This window comes from Carassius gibelio, chromosome A24, assembly GCF_023724105.1.
Source record: "Carassius gibelio isolate Cgi1373 ecotype wild population from Czech Republic chromosome A24, carGib1.2-hapl.c, whole genome shotgun sequence".
Lineage (NCBI taxonomy): Eukaryota > Metazoa > Chordata > Actinopteri > Cypriniformes > Cyprinidae > Carassius > Carassius gibelio.
Window position 1 is genome coordinate 3728956 of NC_068394.1, and position 20604 is coordinate 3749559.

Sequence of the window (20604 nt, forward strand, 5' to 3'; positions counted from 1 at the left end):
AAATATCAGTGTTTTCTGTGTGCTTTTCAAGTTTTTGTTGACATGCATGTGGGTTAAACTTTTAAATGGATTTATATTTTTGTGATTCAGTTTACGTAAACAATTAAGAAATCATTCTGATGCCACCTTTAAGTTCATAGCACAGACAAAAGGATATATCTACTGTTTCTTTAAAGCCTCTGGAGCAGCTGAAGCATATAAACAGCATGTAATTTTAGTAATGTGCTCTTTTTTTTTAATTTTAGTAAGAATAGGCTAACGGCAATGTAAGACAAATTTGAAAATGAACCAGGCGCAAACAATGTTGAATCTTAAAGAAAAAACAGGCAAGAAAAAAATAATTATGTAGGTATCCATCAAAACCTGACCTTGAGCCTCGAATGATGAGATTTAAATATTAGACATGTCTCTATCAAGCAGGGAGCCTGTTTTGGGGGAACAGGAGGAAAGGACCCCATGCGACATGGTAAGGCCGCTGAAGTGGCACCCAACGCGGGGCATCCGCTGATTGAAGTCAGGGAAGCCCATCAGCACAGCCGCCACCGCCGGGAGAGATGGATGTGTCAGGCAGAGAGTGGGGGAGAGCTAATTACCGTTCCGAGTGTATCTTGTTAATTAAGGGCTAATTAGTGGCAGAAACGCAGAGGGAGCAGAGTAGAGAGATGGAGAGAGGAGCTGACTGCTCATGTAACAAAAAGAGACAAACGCGGTGATGAGATACGAAATATCTTTCCTGTATTTTCTGAGATTGTTTGCTGTTTGTTTCAGGTTTTAGTAATAACTCAAATGTTACATAGTTTAGAGATGCACTGATTGCAATTTTCTTGTCTGATTCCAATTTCCGTTTTTTTGTTTTTTTTTTGTTAGTGTGATCTGCCGATACCGATTTTTGCAGATTCCGATTTTTTTTCTGCTAAGAGACAAAATTGACAGCATATAAAAACAAAAATCTACTTTTCTTCAATGCAAAGTTTAAAAAAACTAAAAAACAAGTAAATGCAATAGTATAAAGAGAGCTATGAAACTAAGTTTTTATGTAGTCTTCGTTGTAAAAATTTAATACAAATGAATGCTTAATATTAAATTTATAAAGCGTAGTCAGTCAACACACATCAGGAACACATGATAGGTAAAAATTGATAGCCTGAATGCACTGTGAGTTACTTTGGATAAAAGCATCTGCTAAATGCATTTAATTTTAATTTAATTTAATTTAACGTGCATCTATCTCAAAGTGACTTGCATTGTATTCAAGCATACATTTTATCAGTTCATGCATTCTCTAGGAATCAAACCCATGACCTTTGCATTGCTAGCGCCATGCTCTACTGTTTGAGCTGCTGCAATACTTGTTTTATATTGCAACTTTTATTGATAAAGATAATCACGAGAATGGATTACATGTGAAAAACATTAGGACAAAGCTGCATTGTGCTGTGCACATAAAAAACAAAAGTCTAAAAGGTGCTATTAAGTACCATGTAGGTACTACTATATACACTTTAGGGACTTATATGCATCTTTTTAAGGTGTGACAACTTTTAGAAATAAGAAGGTACAAAAGCTGTCAGTAGGACATGGTACCTTTTCAAAAAGTACACTTTTGTAGCTTGTTTACCCTTAAAGGGTGCATATTGGTAACTTTTCATAGTGTACTGCCCCAATGACAGTTTTTGTACCTTTTTCTGAATGTACTATATATTCCTTTGATGCAAATATGTGCATTTAAGGTACCACTATGCACACTTAAGGCACTTATATGAACACAAATGTCTGTGAAATGTGATTTGAACATTTAACTGAATCTCTGCTTCTCCTCTCATCTGGCAGGCACTCCTCACTCGAACAGCAGCAGTTCCCTGCAGTCCGGGGGTTCGGCGGCCGGTGTGGCTTTGGGAGCTAGTAAAGAGGGAATGCACCAGCGCTCGTTCTCCGTGTCCAGCGCAGAACAGTGGAGTGAGGCTGTTATCAGCACCACCGCAGGTCAGAGGAAAAGCCAAGAAACTTCTAAAACTGACATTTTTCTTTTTCATATCTTATGGACCCTTTTCACATTTTCTGGGTTCTCAGAAGCCTAAGCCATTATATTGTAGTTGTGTAAACTTTTATATAAATTAATTGATATTGAGATTGATTACATTGGTCAGAAGAGAGAAAACTTTCAAATTTTGCCATCACTTCCTCATAGGGTTGTGCCGATAGACACTAGTATCGTGTATCGACGATAGTCAGAGATATCGATGTAAGCAGATGTCTCTGTCAATAATCAAGATGATATTAGGCTAATTTTCATATTAATGTATTAGATTATAATAATAATAACTATTGTTTTTATTTTTATTAGGCGGCTTATTATAATTCGGCTATCAAACTGCCCAACTATTTCACTTCAGCACCGCATTTCACACACACACACACACACCGAGCGCAGGAGGATTAGAGCCTATAGTAACTGAAGTTGTCCACTTTGACTTGGATAACTTGTTAAATTCATGAGATGAAAGAGATAGAAAATGAGGAGTTGGTGTCCCACACATTTAATGGCTGGTACACGACAACGCGCACTTCTCAAACATGAGAGATTAACTCTTTCTTGGCGTTACCAATAAAGTAAAGACGAAATAATAACAAGGCGGCAGAGCGAACTTATCCATGGTGGATCTCATGTAGTCCTTTTCTTAAAGACTGATCACTTAACTTATAACGCACACTATGTGGTGATGTAGAAGGACTACGTGAGAACCACTGTGGATGATAAGTTTGCTCTGCCACCTTGTTATTATTTTCATGCACTCCGGACTATAATGTAATTCATGCAAAAAACATAGTTTCAGCCGTTACAAAGTCTCCATCCTCAAATAGACGTACATCGTCTGCAGATATAAGGGATTTAATTGCACTTTAACAAGTAATCTGAATGGCCTGTATATGTGCAGTATTTTAACTAGCCCTCACTGACTGAGTTTAATGCCACAGTTGTGTTTTAATGCATCTCTCTCATGTTTCTGTGGCGGTGCGTCGGTCTCATCATGAGGCGCACGGTCCGGATCGCTGTATGACTGCTGCTTCAGTTCAATTTAACTTTACTCATAATATATGAAGTAACCTGTTTTAAATACTTTATATTTAACGTGTTCGTTTATGCCCAATCTTAGTGTTAAACTGCTGGACTTTAAATTATATTTACTATTGATTTTCACCGCTGACTGATTTTGCAGAACAATTAGACTGTTAACTTCCGAGCACAGATGCGGCAAATTTGTCGCAGGACACGCCATATGACAGTTACGTCAGACTATATATGAACTAGATGTTTTAAATACAGTATTTTTATATTTAACGTTAGTTTATCAGTATGTTTTAAAATATATTTTTTCAATTATTTGTGATTCCATAGGCTCTCTCTCGTGCACCTGTGTGGTTTAAAACACCAAATAATACTGCTATTACAAAAACAAAGAGTCTCTCTCTTGCACCACCCATGCACGATATTATCGTGTATTGTCGATTTCACGGGCTGACATTTAAAAAAAGTTATTTTAAATTGAAATAATATTTCAAAATTCAATTTTTTTCCCAATAATTCAACTCCGATTAACTTATGATGAAATATAGAATAAACATATCCACAATAAGGAATAAAAGATCTGTCACTACTTCCATGGTTCTATTATCTTGAACTGTTCATTTGTGAAATGAACGTTGCTTGATTCATTTCTGCTTTGTAATGTAGACGCATGCATTTTCTGTAAAGCTGCTTTGAAACAATGTGTATTGTGAAAAGCGCTATACAAATAAATTTGAATAGAATTTAATTTTATCGCAACATTAAACCATTTAGGATAATTCAGCAACTGCTCTTTGTTTGCGATGAACTGAAGGTTGCTAATCTGTTAAAGATATTACCCTATTATGATTTTACCATTGATCTAATAGTTCCTCTAGAGACTATGACATTTTGTTTATTGCTTGTAGCAGTGGTTGTGCTGTTAACAAGCCAATCACTAATCAGGATAATTCGGTAATTGCGGCTTTTTAATGGCAACTCTAGTCCTGCCAACAAATGCAAATAGTCTCTCCACTTCTCCCCTCTCTCTCTCTCTCTCTCTCTCCATCCTGTCAGTGCACTTGAGTGAAGTCAAATAATATATTTGCCGGGCGTAACAACGCCGCACATTTTTCCCTCCCGTCTTCACTACTACTTTTTTTTCCCCTCCCGCGTTGGAAAATGAATGCTTTACGGGGACAACATTCATCACTGGTTATTTCCCTCTCTTTGTCGGCTGGCAGTAAAAAAGCACTTAAATGCACATCAACAGAATAACAGTCATTTCCATGCATGTTTGCGCACTCGTCGTTCTCATTAGCGGCTGCTCTGTTTCCCCCCGCCCTCGCTCTATCGCCCTCTCCGTTTTTGTCTCTCGCCCTCTCTCTCTCTCTTTCTCTCCTCCCCCCCTCCTTCTGTTAGGGTCCCAGGGGCCCCGCTAGTTTAAAGAGCGCTCTTTATGAGCAAAATGGAGGCCCCGTCGTGTGGCCCCGCGGTGTCGCAGACAGAACACAATGCCGCGCAATACTCGCCCTACTCTGCTCGTCTCCGCTTGTCGAACAATCAATTTCAGCCCCACTCCGCCATTGGCCCCCTGTCTACACCCATCAGCTCCACATCCTAAAGCAGAATTACTCAAAGCGGCCATAGCCGTGGAATGAGCTGCATATATATGTGTGTATATATGTGTGTGTGTGTGTGACAAAGCACTTCATTAGGCCTTGGTGTAAAATAGTTATTGTCACACACAAGCACACATACTCTGACTTTAAGCTGTATCAGGATTTGGTGGGTTCATTTTCTCTATGACCTGTTACCCATCAGCCTCTCGGTTCTTGCGTTTACTGATAGTATTATAGCTTTACAGGTCATAATGGAGATAATAGAGTCTTATATGAGAGATCTTGGGAAAGTGCACACCTTGAGAAAACCTCATTTGTTGTGTAGAAGATTGCAGGTTTTCTTTCTGTTCATGTGGAGTAGGGATGGATGTGTGCATGCTGAACTAGTTTTCCAACAACTGACTAGTAAGTCGGGTGTCATTACTATTTAACTACTTATTTTGATGTCAGTCATAATCAGATAATAATTGTTCATGTTATCGCCAATAAACAATAAATGTTTGATTCTGTGCTATTTTGTGTAAATAAATTAAGAATAAAACACACACACAATAAAAAAGAAATCAATTTAAAATTTAAGTGAATCAGATTCAGAATCAGAAAATTGTAAATTTACAGTATGAAAAATCACATGTAGTTAACCCTTTTCTATTTTAATATAGTTTATAATTACATTTATTCCTGTGATGCATTGTAGTATGCTGATCTACTGCTCAAGAAACATTTCTGATTCTTATCAAAGTTGAAAACAGTTGTGCTGCTTAATATTTAATGGGAACTGATACATTTTTTGTTTTCAGGATTCTTTGTAAATGTTATTTTTGATCAATCTAATGCAACCTTGCTGAACACAAGTATTAATTTCTTTCAAAACAAAATCTTTCTGACCCCAAACTTTTGAACCAAAAGAGGATACAAAAGAGGTTTTTATCCATACAGTACAAAACATTATTACACCTCACTGATTGAAAGTCATGCAGGGTTGGAACAACATGTATCTGAGTATCATCAAGAATGTTTTAGGCAAATTTACCTTTGATGCCTATTTAGTAAAATAGATCTTAAGCAGGCCGCGGTCATGCCATTATCATTGTCAAGGGTTGAAGGTCAGCCAGCAGACCAGGACTGTTGTGATGAGCAGCGGTAGATGGATAATGTTCTCAAACAGGCACTATTTCCATATGATGTGAGTGTTGTTCTCTGCTCTGGATAAGCTACAGCTTCTGAATACTGATTCTTCTGATTAAATCTGCACTCTTAGTTATAGCTGTGCTACACATCCCTGTGTGTGTGTGTGTGTGTGTATTATGACATGGGTATGACACAGGTATTACAAGGAGAGGGTGACTTATGAGGACATAACCCATGTCCCCATTTTTCAAAACGCTTATAAATCATACAGAATTATTTTTTTTGAGAAAGTAAAAATGCACAAAGTTTCCTGTGAGGGTTAGGGTTAGGTGTAGGGCCATAGAATATACAGTTTGTACAGTATAAAAAACATTGCACCTATGGGAAGTCCCCACTTTCCACAAAAACAAACGTGTGTGTGTGTGTGTGTGTTAGAATTGTATTCTCAGAAGGTTGAAAATATCTCTTAAGTGTGCTTTGCTAATTTTTTTTTTGTACGGTTTTATAAAAGGATTTTTTTATTATTATTATTAGTATAATGTTTCGGTTTTTACAGTTTTTGAAAATGTGGTTGCTAGGGTGTTAAAGCTGGTTGCTAGGGCATTGCTAAGGTGTTCCGGGTTTTTGCTAGGTAGTTGTCTTACTCCGTTGATCATTGTAGGCATATCATCCTCATTTGTGCATTTGTTTAAATTAGTTGATAGCATGTTACTATGTAGTTGCTCGTGTGTTCTAAGCGTTTGCTAAGGAGTTGCATGAGTAAGTGCAAGGTGACTTTCTGATTATTTCATGGATAGAATCTGTATTTACATATTTATTCTGATAGCTGATAGCTTGTTGCTATGCAGTTTCCTGTAGATTTTCTCTCTGCTGATCATTTTATGCATTGAATCCTCATATTAATGGAATTATCACAATAAAACGTGATGAGGCTACATTCAGTTAGCCTGTAGATTAGCGTGCAACAGCTGAGGTAGTCTAGCGGTTTGGCGCTAATCTGCAATCTGCCATAGTTCGGGGCGGAGAAGACTTCTCCCCTGCTGAGCTCGAGTAGGCAGCGAGTGCAGGGAGTTTGATTCTCGCTCTTGGCTGTAATGAAGTTTGACATTTCGTTTGGAGAGAGCAGCGGCGTGTGCTGCCCATGCCTTGATTAGCGCTCTCTAATTGACAATAATAAGAAGGAAGTAGTGATTGTGTTCTGCACACTTTTTCCAGCATTAATTGCAGCTATTGGCATTGATTACGGATGGGGGTTGCTCACAAGGCTGCCGTGTCAAGGGGTAGGAGTGGAGGGAGGGGGGCGTCACCGTCTTCCTCGCAAAATTACCGTCCATGCTCTCGAATTAGCTACTGCGAGAAATCACACTTTCTCCACACGTACAACTGGAGAAAGAAAAGGAGAGCTATGTTCTTTTGTTCACACCCTCCAATCTTCCCATGCTCAACCACAGCCCTCGTCTCCAGAACCGCGGTGTTAAGTGCCGTTTCCTGTGGGGACGCTAACGCTTGCTAATCACAGGTTAGCTGACCACCTTATTTCCTGCTGCTACCTGAAGAGCCGTTCCAGATAAACCCAGATTACGCTGTAAATGCATTCACGTCCCTTGCTTTCTTCAACTTACCTCACCTCAAACTTCTTAAGTTTCAAGAGAGACTTTTTTGGCTTTTTTTCCAGCTAAAATAAATTAACCTTTAGCAAAACTGCCTAAGATATTAAGAATTGTTCTTAATGACTGTGTCTTAATACAAGTTAACTTTTGCTTATTCGTTTGTCATAGATTTCATAGACTGTATCTTGAAGAACAAATTGTTAAATAATAAATATATCAATATTGTTACATTTTTACATAAAATGTATCCCGTTTTCACCAATTTAATCACATTTAATGAAAATAAGTGTTAATTCTTTTCAAAGAAAGTGTTTTATTCACATTGTATTACATTTTAAAATATGTTTGTAATAATTTCACACCAAGCATATGTATTAGAAAACTTTTCATATATTTTGGTGAAAAGCAATTTATTATTAGCAAAAATCTAAGTCAGAATGATGTTCACAAATGCATGTGCATGTGTATTATTTTAAAATCATATTATATCAAATGAAATATTAAAATATACATTTATTTTTTTCTACAATAGCAATAATAATAATATATATAATACATTTACTGGTCGTAAGTCTCTATACGATACTATACTGTATGTATATAATACATTTTTATTATATTATTATACATAAAGCATACACTAACAAACTTGAGGTCCAAAAAGGGAACAACTTTATGATCTAATCAAATATATAGAAGTAGGGGGAAACAAAATAATGAAAGAGTCTAAGATACATATCCCTTAGGCATGAGATACAGAAAAGATTCAGATCAATGGATCACAGTATCTACATCTAAACTATAATAGAGAAAATAAAATATTAGTTCAAATGAAAATGATCAAAGTACCATAATAATCAGTTTTATTCAGATCTATGGTATAACTCAGAGCACCATGCCATATGTAACTAGCTATCAGTCTATTGTCATCGCTCTACCATGGTACTTTTTGGTTTAGTGTTGATTGGGTAAACAGACGTTCAGATGGTTGATCTGAGGTCTGGTGTGAGGGACAAGGGCAGCCCTTCACTGTTAACCTCAACCTAGACACACAATGCCACTGCTGTCACAGCCGGAGATGGGCGCTCATCACTGAGAGTGTGTGTGTGTGTTTGTGTGTTTGTATGTGCGAGGGCTTCTGCATGTGTGTAGTGTGTGAACCGTTTTCTCAGAAGCCCTGTACCCCCAGCTGTCTGCTGTAGCTAATGATTGGTCCCAGGGGGGCTGTTGGGAAGAGGAGTGTAGAAATTGAAACAGACGTTTGCGTCCCTGCCACAACGTGTGTGGCAGCTGGGAGCGCCGCTCCGCCATTCATATGAGGGAGGGAGGGCAGACTCTTAAAGTCATGAATATCACTGGTGAACACAGAGTCAGTGATGAAGCATCAACTGCCAACCTGCCGTGTTTCCAGCGAGCTCATATCACTATATCTGCTTTGTAGCACTTAAACGGTTCTCACGGTAAACACGGTGATCTTGGGAAAAGAATGGGGCCTTAAGTGCTGGTTCTGTGCTAGAGCACCATTGAGGTTTTGTTTAATATTATATGATGTCTAATAATGTATAATCAATTTTAAATCATTTAGTTACTATGAACAATAGTTATATTGTTTTAACATTTACACATCATTTTTTTAAATAAATTTAATAATATTATTATGTATACATTTATGAATGTAATTAGTAGAGCTGTAGTCAAGTCCGGCTTTGTCGAGTCCAAGTCAAGTCCAAGTCCAGGACTAGTCGAGACCGAGTCAAGACCGAGTCCAAAGAGGTTCGAGTCCAAGTCAAGTCCAAGTCCAAAAGTTTCGAGTCCAAGTCCAAGACCGAGTCCAAATGAAAGAAAAAAGGGTCCTCTTCAAGACCACATACTTAACTACTGATAATGTTTGTGATGCGAGAGACAGCATATCTCCTATTCTAAGAAAATCATTTTACATTATTATTTGTAATGATCAAAAAGCATGTGCAAAGTAACAACTCTGTAGGACAGGGGTCTCCAAACTACATCCTGGATGGCCAATGTCCTGAAAAGTTTAGCTCCAACTGGCCTTAAAACACCTGGAAGATTAGTGTGTCTAGTAAGAGCTTGATTAGGTTCAAGTGTGTATAATTAGGGTTAAAGCTAACAGGGGCGTTAAACAAGATCCCGGGCCCTATGCATAGGCAGTCCTGATGGGCCCCCATGGCCCCCACCCATGAAAATATCCAGGTAAAAAATATATATTTCAGATGATTCATACTTTTCAAGGGCCCTCTCTTCCTTTGGGGCCTTGCTAATGAGTACAGGTTTTACCCCCAGTCCGACCCTGGGAGCTAAACTTGGATAAACAAACAAAGTTTGGAACTGTAAGGTCAAAAATTTTTTATGTACTTTATTTTTTGTTGACATTATATCTGTGGTCAAAAATGTATATGACTATGCCTAATTGGCACAGTGCACAGACACACGCAAAGCTCGGGATATTACAAATGCGCGCAGCAAGGCTAGAATGGATACGTTTGGCTCTACTGGCCATGCGCACATAAATACAGCGAAATTTTTGTCATACTGTGCTAGTGCTTGCATAGACTAGTCGAGCTCTGTCGGAAACAATCGACTACTCCAGCATGCATTAACCATAATGCATACAAAGTGTTTGCAAGTACGACGTGAATTTTAGAATTACAATATTGCGTGGAGTTGTTACTACTATATGACCTTATCTATGTTGCATGTAAAAATAAAATATGTAATAATTAGGGTTGTGCCTGAAGCCGAATGCCTTATTCGGAATGGCACGGATAATGGCTTAAAAAACGAATAACGCTCAAGGAATAATTCTGCCTGAATACTCGGCTAAAGCTGACACAGTCTGGTGTTTGCTAGATAACAGGTGAGCCAGGGCATCAGCGCCAGAAGTGAATGAATGTAAACTTTATGAGTGAAAAGAGCACAAATCAAACACCGCATTGTTGTCGCCTCTCTGTTTATCTCTCAGAAATCAGAGCGTTGCAAGAGTAATTTTACCTATAATAATACATCATAGCTACACGTTATATTATTTGTATATATTTAAAAGGCAAATATTGAAAGCTTAGGCTACCATGATACGAAGCACAGCGCGCTCACCAATCAAACAGCCGCGCTGCGCGTCTCAGTCTCTCAAAAACCAAATCAGTTCTCTCTCAACAGTAGGCTAATAATCAGCTTCGATACGGATACATTGTCTACTTGTCCTACATGTTTGCATCTTTACCTTTTGCTGGTTTGCGCGGCACACACACATATTTGTTTACTGAAGTTCATTAACATTAAGACTCGCTCAAAGTGTTCTGTAAGGAAAATGTGTGCATCGAATGAATTCAGTCGTGTTCAAATGATCACTAAACGTTTGTCATGACATCTCTCTGCTTGCATGATAAATATTATTTTAGAAATTAATAATTATTTCAGTTTAACACGACATACTTGTTCAGTGATAACTACGAAAAAATATATAAAAAGTCATAACAGTCTTATCAAGTAACTGTACGATGTTGTATCCGAATGCAGATAGGAAAAATTTTGTGATTGTTACAGATACAAATACTGACTGTTACATGACAATTTAAATATGTAATGTCATATATAAAGTTTTTAAAATTTGCATATGTAATTGTTGCATAAGGCTATACATTAATACGCGTTTATTGATAAAAAAAAGGCTATCTAGGTGTAGACGTAAATAAAACACAATCTAACAGGTAGAAAATTAAATTAGAAACATCTAAACTTTTCAGGTCGCAGTAAGTGCACCATTGGTCATGCACATCCTTTCCCGGAACAATACTGAAAGCTAAGGCAAGATGGAGAAACAGATTATCATAGTTGTACAAGGATAGCCATTTTTTAAATGAATCTATTAGCAGAGCTACTGCAAGTGATTTTAAGTGCTGGAATTCCATTTATTCTTTGCTGAAACTTCTGCGTCATCATGGAGAGCGGGTCATGGTTGCCCAGCAACAGCAGACGCCACTGGAGCGCAAGCGCAGGCTACAGAGTGCTTTGGAAATAAGGAGAGCGGCGCGCCTAGCGTTTTCCACACGTTTTCAGTCGCGACATCATGCAAATGTGGTTTTGTTTTGAAGGAGAAATTTTTTATTTTATTTTTTTGCTGGACTCGGTCGAGACCAACTAGAAGACTTGGCGAGTCCAATGGCCAAGTCCGAGACAAGTCCGAGTGCAAATTCAACGAGTCCGAGACAAGTCCAAGACGACAGAAAAATGTCTCGAGTCCGGACTCGAGTCCAAGACCGGACTCGAGTACTACAGCCCTAGTAATTAGACACACACACACACACTAAAAAAGTAATAAATGATACATAAAAATATTTTATTTATTATTGATTTTTTTTAAATATAATAAAACAAAATACTATAAAATTATTATTGGTAGTATATTTGATTTAATAATTTTTTGTCAAGTTAGTACCAAAGTTACAACCAACAATTTTGTTATATTATTTTATTAGAATGATATAATTGTATATTTAATGCATTTTATATGATTATATATATTTGTTTGTGTGTGTGTTTTGTAAGAAAGTGTATTTATATTTACTTAAAATTCAATAGTTAATCATTTACAATTAACTAATGTGAAAAGTAAATATTTTTAAGGGCTTTAATAACTACAATTTCCCATATGAATTAAAATATAAATGTATACTTTTAAACCTATAATCTTGACACTTGATAAAAAATAAAAAAAATTATTAATTAATGTCATATCCAGAAACCAGTGACATTATAATGAGAACAAATCTTTCTTGCGCGTCTTTGATAAAGATAAAGCAACAATATTGATTGAGAATTATTGTAATTGTGTAACGAGGCTAATTGTTAAACCCTCTAATTTGTTTCTTGCCATGTGTAATTAAACTCAAATCCCACAGTGCATTTGAGTAATCCTCCACTTCATCATTTATTCATTACCAAGCTGTTCTTATTAAACGCCTCAATCATAATTATTAACTGCATCTTATCAATGAAACAACAAATCGCATCGGTTCACCAAATGAAACAGTCACCGTACGGAGGGAAACCGAAGTCTTAAAGGTAGCATTAGCTACACGCTAAAGTCCTCGGTGCCTACAGCGGATCGGGTGGCTGTCGTTTATCCTCCTGTACCCCCTGCGTGTTCTCCATCTCTCTCTCTTTAAAGAGCACTCTAGCCTCGCGATCCCTCAAGGTAAACCCCCAAATTACGCCTAATGTTCTACACAGGCTAATGGTTGTTGGTGCCATTAGAATATGCGTTATTTGGCTCCGTGGGTTTCAGACACTCCCAAACCCCTAGCGCGTCGCACACACACACACACACACATTTGCACGCGCTCAGACTCTTATACACCCCAGGCCTTTAGAGATGAATGGAGTTTGCAACACTACAATGAGTTTTTGATGCCTAGACAATGGAGGAGGCTTCCCACATGTGTGTTTCTGAGGGCTCTTCGCTAACTATAAGGGGTCCACTCTGCCAGGCCCTTCTGCCCCTGGGCTGGTCGGGGGGTTGTGGCTAATAGTGTCCCGAGGGCGCCCAAAAATGATGTCGAAGTGTCATGAAGCTCAGAAAGATGGCCGTGGCTTCCCTACTGGCCAACCCCCTTTTCTTACCGTGTCACAGAAACACACTAGCGTGGAGCAGCAGGTTAATATCACTTCTATAAAATCACCTTACACCCAATCAAACCTCTCTTGTGCTCGGGTGGCGTCTCCCATTACAGCGTTGGTCCTCGGGCAACAGCAAATCATCATTTGTTACTCGCGTGCACGTCCCCTTCTCGTCAGGCTAATAGAGGTGAAACGGAGGTGTGGCCTGAGTGGCTGTGGATCTTCACTTGTTCTGTAAAATGTGGTAGAAGTGGGTAACCAAGGCACTAAAATACCTAGTTTATATAAAGTTCAATAAAATAAGAAATCTTAGAAAAGAAAGTAGCAAAAATGTTTGTAGAATTTGACTCATTCGACTGTAAGGATTTCAGGTTATCAGGTTCCCTATTGGTTTAACTTCATGTCTGTTTTTCTTCCTTCAGCCAATGGGATGGCAGATCCTCTCAGCTCCGCCCCTGGCATGAGCAGCGCCACCAGTCCCAAACTTGAGCCTCCACCATCACCTCACGCCAACCGCAAGAAACACAGACGGAAAAAGAGCACAGGCATCACCAAACCGGACGGCCTTTCTGCAGGGAATGAAGGTAAAGGAGCGCAAAACTGTACCAGTTTGTGTTATTCGTACAAAAAATTACCACGTACCATATCCCCTGTATCTCACTGTCTCACTGGTAACAAATCAACACAAACACCAGTAGTTTCTGGCCATCGATAACTGTTTCAGCAGTTATAGGTCTGTTTTAGTGATATAATGCTATCAAAAAAAATGTCCAATTGGCATGTGGCTAGTAAAATAAATTAATCTCTTTCTGAATTAGAAAATGCTTCCATTTGATCCATTGTTCTGTGCCACATGCAACAGAGAAGACCGCTTGGGTTTCATTGCCCGTCCCAATGACAAATACAGTCTCCTAATTGGTTGTTATTGAGGAAACAAAAGCACTTCCCTCAGGCTGTTTTGTTGCCAATAGGCCAAATCCATCAAGTAGATGGACGCTGTCCATCAATGATGTAGAGGCAGACACTTCCTAAAATATATATATATATATATATATTTTTTTTTTTTTTTTTTTTTGTTTTTTTTTTTTTGTTTTTTTTAACCAGTTTATAAATCCACCTAGAGCCAGTGTACATCTTTGAAGTCCCAAAAAGACCTTAATCGAGCATTAAATGATAAATACATGTCTGTATGTGGTCTAAAGTCAGACTCTGTCAACATTTATTTTAGTTTAATTGTGTTTTTACATGAGTTGGAATCGCATCAAATGATCCAGCGCCATAATTGTGACTGTTTTATTAGTTTTAAAATGCGTATGGATGACATTACAAGCTCAAGGGATCGCAAACGTGGTCATTTCCCATTGCAGCGTGAGTTAAAGACGTTCTTAGCGCTCGTTCGGTCTCATTACGCAGACAGCTCCTCAAGAGTACGAGGTCTAACCTCAGATTTTCTTAAGCTTGGCTTGGTCATCTGGCAGAATAGCAGCGGCTCAATGTGTGTGCGGATGCAGTTTCCTTCATGAACGTCGGTTTTGCCTCTGTACAGTCTCTGAAAGGTTTTATTAGTGCGTGCTTGTCTGTTCTGGTGAGTGCATGCAGAATACAGACATATTGTTTAAGTATGAGAATCAGTCACATGGAGCAAGTGGTATCTGCTGAAGGCAGAGGAGTGGGAGAGATGGAGGGGGCGCTTGGATCCTTGAATAAATTGCTATCAGTTTATCTCATTTACGAGGCAATCAGAAGCGGCGAATGCTGGCAGAAATCGAATTTTAGCTGTTGTGAAGCATCATAAATCAAATGTGCTGTCGCTCTTGAAGAAGGTGAGGCAACTTTGTTGTGCTTTGCTTCATGAGCGAACGTCTCTGGGAAGTGTCTGGAAGATTTTTTTACAGTGCGGATTCAGAAATGGTCTCGGCCAGCTGGTAGTTTTAGGTGACCATCCACAATTAAGACCTGCTTGGACAACTAAAGGAATTGTTAGAGGGAAAAGTGTGCATTGCTGATTCATTTGAGCTAATCAGTTCAGTCTTTTGAATCGGTCCTTTTGATTCAAGCAGGCCTTGACCATTTAAACTGTTGAGAGCCTGAGATTGAGTTGAATCCAGCAGAAAACAGGTCTTTATTTCCTGTACATCAGCTTCAGTGGAGCATCTCCTTCATTCCTGCTGAATGTGTGGCGGTGTTATGATCTCAGATGTGTTTTAAAGATGATCCAGGGACTGACAGGAGCTTTCATACCTTTCTCTTCACTCCTGTACAGGTAAGAGATCTGCTTGATTAATCTGGGCTTCTTTGGGAAACTTTCAGTTTCTACAAATCTATTTTTCTTATATGTGTAGTTTACATAAAGCTGCACACTCATTACACACTTGCTTTTCTTCTTAAAAGAAAAGAAAATCAAATGTAATATTAAATTAGACTGGACTCAATGTGTTATAGCGTAGTTTTAAAAATGTGGATTACAAATTATGTACATTTGGATAATTACTCAACTTTTTTAATAATAAGCATTATCTTAACATTTAAATATATTAAAATGTATTAATTAAATAATTACATTTAAATATAATGATAGATATTATTACTAGTGGTGGTTATGATGATTATTGCATTACATTTAAATAAAATTATGATATTATATTTAAAATTATAAAATATTTAAAGCTTATATATATATATATATATAATATATATAATTTTTTATTTTTTATTATCACATTTTAATGTATTTCAATATTAAATATATTCATCTAATCTAATAATTATTGTTATTTCTGCCAATTTATTTACATTTTAAATACATTTTACATTTTAATTATCTAATTTCATTATTATTATTATTATTATTATTATTATTATTATGTATTATGTATGTATTCATGTATTTAAATGTTAAATATTTTGTCAATTTATTTTAATAGTTTTTTTTTGTAATCTAATGAACATTTAGTTATTATTGTGGCAGAAAATAAAACAATAAACAATTTCAAACTATTTAAATTGGCTCTGCATATCGATTATCAGAACATTATTTATCTGAACATATAAATAATCAGTATATAAAAAAGCAATATTGAACGATCTCTGATAATAACAAATGAAGGCCTCATCAGACTCGTGATTCACCTTTTCCCTAAAAACTAAGTATTTAGTCCTATCTTTTTCTTTTTTTTACTTTGAAATCTATAAATATATAGTTTTTATACTGATATGATGTCCAGATGGCATTGCTTATATTGATCCTTCAGGCTGATAAATACACTTACAGCAGCAAATAAAGCATTGTGTGTTTTTGGACGAGTGCTGTTGGTTCCTTAAAGCTCTGTGTCTCTGTTAGACCTTTTAAAGAAGCTAAATGCGACTGCATGGATATATTTGTAAATTCATGAACATCAGATCATTGTTGGGGAGTGTTTATGTCTGCATTTAGCTTCAGTTCATAGTTTGAAGTGTCGTGAGTGTGTGTGTGTGTGTGTGTCTGATGGAGACGGTGAGTGTGTTCTCCCCTCCTCTGTGTTTGGCCCGTATCCCCCCAGGCCCGTGTCAGTAATGGGCGCGTGCTGATTGCTCTAATACAGGTTAGGAATATTGCCTTTAATGAAGTGTAAAATGAGCAAACGCCGCCGCTGACATTTACAGATGGCACAGGCAGGTCTGGTTCCTCCCAGCTGCCTGGTGATTTTTAGACACCAGCTAGCATCTCTATAGGCCCAGACCTGTTTGGTGTACTAGAACTCATGTGTTGGGTTCAAGATTGTCACCTATTGGAGTTTGTAAAGCAACACACAAACACACACACACACACACCTTGATTTGAACCCCTTGCGGCTGATTTGATGGATCTGTGGCCGCGCGGCCGTGTGCTCTGACAGAATAGCAATCGGGTCACACTGGCAGCTCCAGATGTGGTCCTGGAGCAGGCGTGTGACCCAGAGGGTGTTTGGACTAGAAGCATCTGCTTCCATTAGATGGGATGCACTTGAGCAAATGTTGGCAGTTCCTTTGCCTCTCCTTCGCTCTCACTCTCCGTGCTAATTTGCTTAGATTTCTTGTTTATTCATGTTTCAGAAGTAGATCTCACTTTAAAGACCAAATCGACTTTATCAAGTGTTTCAATAAAGGTTACTGGTGCAAAATTTTTTAGTACATATTATTTATATATATATATATATATATATATATATATATATAGTTATTCCTGATGGGTGTGATCAAGTCCCACCCTTGTTTTGTTTTTTTAAAGAAACGACTACTGTTTTTAAGCAAGGATGCATTCAACTGATCGGAAGTGATAGTAGAGACATTTATGGTTATAAAAATAAATGCTATTCTTTTGATCTTTCTATTCATTAAACAGCTATTACTACTATTACATTTAAATTAAATTATTGCATTATTTAAATAATATTTAAAGCTGATATTTAAATATAAATACATTTAATGCATTTAAATATTAAATATATTCAACTAATTTAATAATTATTTTTATTTGTGACAACTTATTACATTTTAAATACATTTTCACATTTTAATGATCTAATCTCATTATTATTATTATTATTATTATTATTATTATTATTATTATTATTATTATTATGTCTTATATATTTTACATTTGAATGTATTTTCTTCTTTTGAACTTTCTATACATTAATGAATCTGGAAGACATTTTTCATGGTTTCCACAAAAATATTAAGCATATAAAAGCATATAAAGCACAACTGTTTTCAACATTGATAATAATTAGAAATGTTTCTTGAGCAGCAAATCAGCATATTAGAAATATTTCTGAAGGATCATGTGACACTGAAGACTGGAGAAATGATGCTGAAAATACAGTTTTTTGATCACAGGAATAACTTTTTAAAATACCTTTAAATAGAAAACCACTATTTTAGATTATAGCCATATTTAAAAATATTAGTGTTTTGACTATTTTTAATCAAATAAATGAAGCCTTTGGGGTGAAGATCCTAGCGTTGAAAAACATTTTAAAAAATCGTATGTTTTCTTGAACATTAGCATGTATGCTGAAATAATTTGTGTGTCTGGATGTGTCTGTGGTATTAATAGAAACATGAATGAAAGATGGCAATTGCCAGGAGGAGAGGAGAAGAGAAAGACTGTTTTTAGATGTTGTTATCTTTCTTTTATTGTAGCGTATTAATTAAGGTAAGTTGTTTCTGCCCTCTTTGCCTCCAGTCCCTCAGATTGGATTTTAACTGGATGTATTCGTCTCATTACTGCTCATTTCTGAGCACCAGTGGCTGATTGGGAGCTGGTGTTATTGCACATTTTATATCAACAGAACTCAGAGTCTTTGAGTAATTTGTTTTAGATAAAATGCTTTAAAATGCATTTTCACTTTTATTCTCCCAGACCTTCACTGCATTCATATATTTGGGACATTTTTCTTGTTTTAGAATAAGATAAATTCATCAGTACTATGAAATAATGCTTATGAACGTATGGGAACAACCAACAAATGTTAATCTAATTAAAACTCGTATTTAAAAAAAACTCTCTTTTATTTGAGCTGCTTCTTTGTCAAGATTCTGATTATTGTGGACATTCACTCAACCAGCTGCAGTGCATCCTGGGATTCTTTTAAAAAGTTTTGACACATTTGTTGACATGTTTTTCCCCCAAATGTACAATTTTTAAAGTAAGCATTTAAAAAAAAAAAGATAATTTAATTAACATTTTTATTTTATTCTTATTTAATTTATTCTTAATTAATTAATTAATTAATTAATTAATTAATTATTTTATTCATTTATTTATTCATTTATTTAAATTTTTACCAAAATAATATCACAATGATTACATTTTAAGATGATAGTATAAATAAAAAAATGTATTTAATTAATATTTTTATTTTATTCTTATTTAATTTATTATTAATTAATTAATTAATTATTTTATTTGTTTATTTATTTATTTATTTACATTTTTACCAAAATAATATCACAATGATTACATTTTAAGATGATAGTATAAATTCAGTCAAGTGTTCAAACTTTTGTCTAGTTAAGGTAATATTTGTCTAGTTTCACAAAGAGTTAACGTCTTTTGTACTTTTAATTGCTTTACTTTTAAGTGTAAATGAATGTACACACACACACGCACAGTTATTTTGTATGCTGTTTGATAACTAATGCACAAAATTAATTTTGCTTAGCTTTTATTCTCCATGGTTTCAAGCTGCTGACATTAGAAATGTTTATATATATATATATATATATTCCCTTCTGTGATACTAAAATACAAAATATATGCATTCAAGAAAGATGTTTGTACTAAAATCAGAAGTAAATATTTACTTTTGCTTTGATTTGTTCTAAAAATGAAACATGTTCCCTTATTTTGATCACATTCGGGAAAATACTACTAAAGTAGTTCCAGAGATCTTTGTGCAACACATTTATCCATGTGTATTGTGCGGATCCCGTCTTACATTTGTGGTTGATTTCCAGCAAAAAGCAGCATGAAATGTAAACAAAGGAGAGAGATCAACTGGGGCGACAGACCTTCACCCTTTAGTCCTTGATTTAGACACAAAGCTGCCGTCTCTGTATTGATCTCTGACCTGGAGTCGAGTCCCGTGAATAAATCGGATAATTGAGGAGGGTGTCAAACTAACTGGATTGTCGCCGTTCGCTTGAGGCCATATGCTCTGCTCAAGGGAATGGGAGTCTTTGACAATCGTATGCATGTGTTCGGGACATCATATGCAGATTATTGGAGATCCAGATCTATATGCTTTACATTCAAGATAATAAATCATGCTTAACTTTACTTCTGATTTTAAAATCATGCGTGTAGTTTTTATTTAGAGATGGCAGACTTGAAAGTTTTGTTTCTACAATGTACCAATTCATCTTCATTTGTTATGAATAAGCTTATCTTTTGGTTTTATATCCATTAAGTTCCAGATAAATGTGAAAAAGTAGCTTTCATTTGTAAAATCCAAAAAGTAGGCATTAAATGCATTAAATAATAATATAATAAGAATAATATGGATATAAATGAGTTTATGTAATATAGTTTATAATAGTGAAAGGTTTATATTCATATTCTTTTTTTATTATATTTTTATATATTATTTCACAATTTGACCTTAATAGTGTGCTAATTATTATTTTATTTTATTTTAAATACTGAAAAAAATTGACCTTATCAATGTGCTAATGATCATCATTAAATTATGTTATTATAATATATCATATTTTATTTTATTTTCCTGTTAAATATTAGAATTTTTTTACCTTATTAATGTGCTAATGATCTATATTATATTATATTTTATTATATTATTTTATTTTTTTGATAATTTGATTTATATAATTAAATTTAACCGTAATAGTGTGCTAATGATTATTATTTTATTTTATTTAAAATATGGAAAAAATTTTACCTTATTAATGTGCTAATGATCATCATTACATTACATTATGTATGTTATGTTATTATAATATATCATATTTTATTTTATTTTATTTTCCTATTAAATAAATATTGTCCAAATGAACCTTATTAATGTGCTAATGATTTATA

General features: G+C 35.7%; 1 protein-coding gene across 4 annotated transcripts in view; it reads left to right on the forward strand.

Moving 5' to 3' along the window:
- The window catches only part of agap3 (ArfGAP with GTPase domain, ankyrin repeat and PH domain 3), a 143019-nt gene that overhangs the window by 100549 nt on the left and 21866 nt on the right, over positions 1-20604 (forward strand). For all 4 annotated transcript variants that reach the window (XM_052542900.1, XM_052542902.1, XM_052542901.1 and 1 more), the window contains exons 12-13: positions 1831-1983; positions 13466-13627. In XM_052542900.1, the coding sequence (XP_052398860.1) occupies positions 1831-1983; positions 13466-13627 (315 nt within the window). The remainder of the gene's footprint in view (positions 1-1830; positions 1984-13465; positions 13628-20604) is intronic.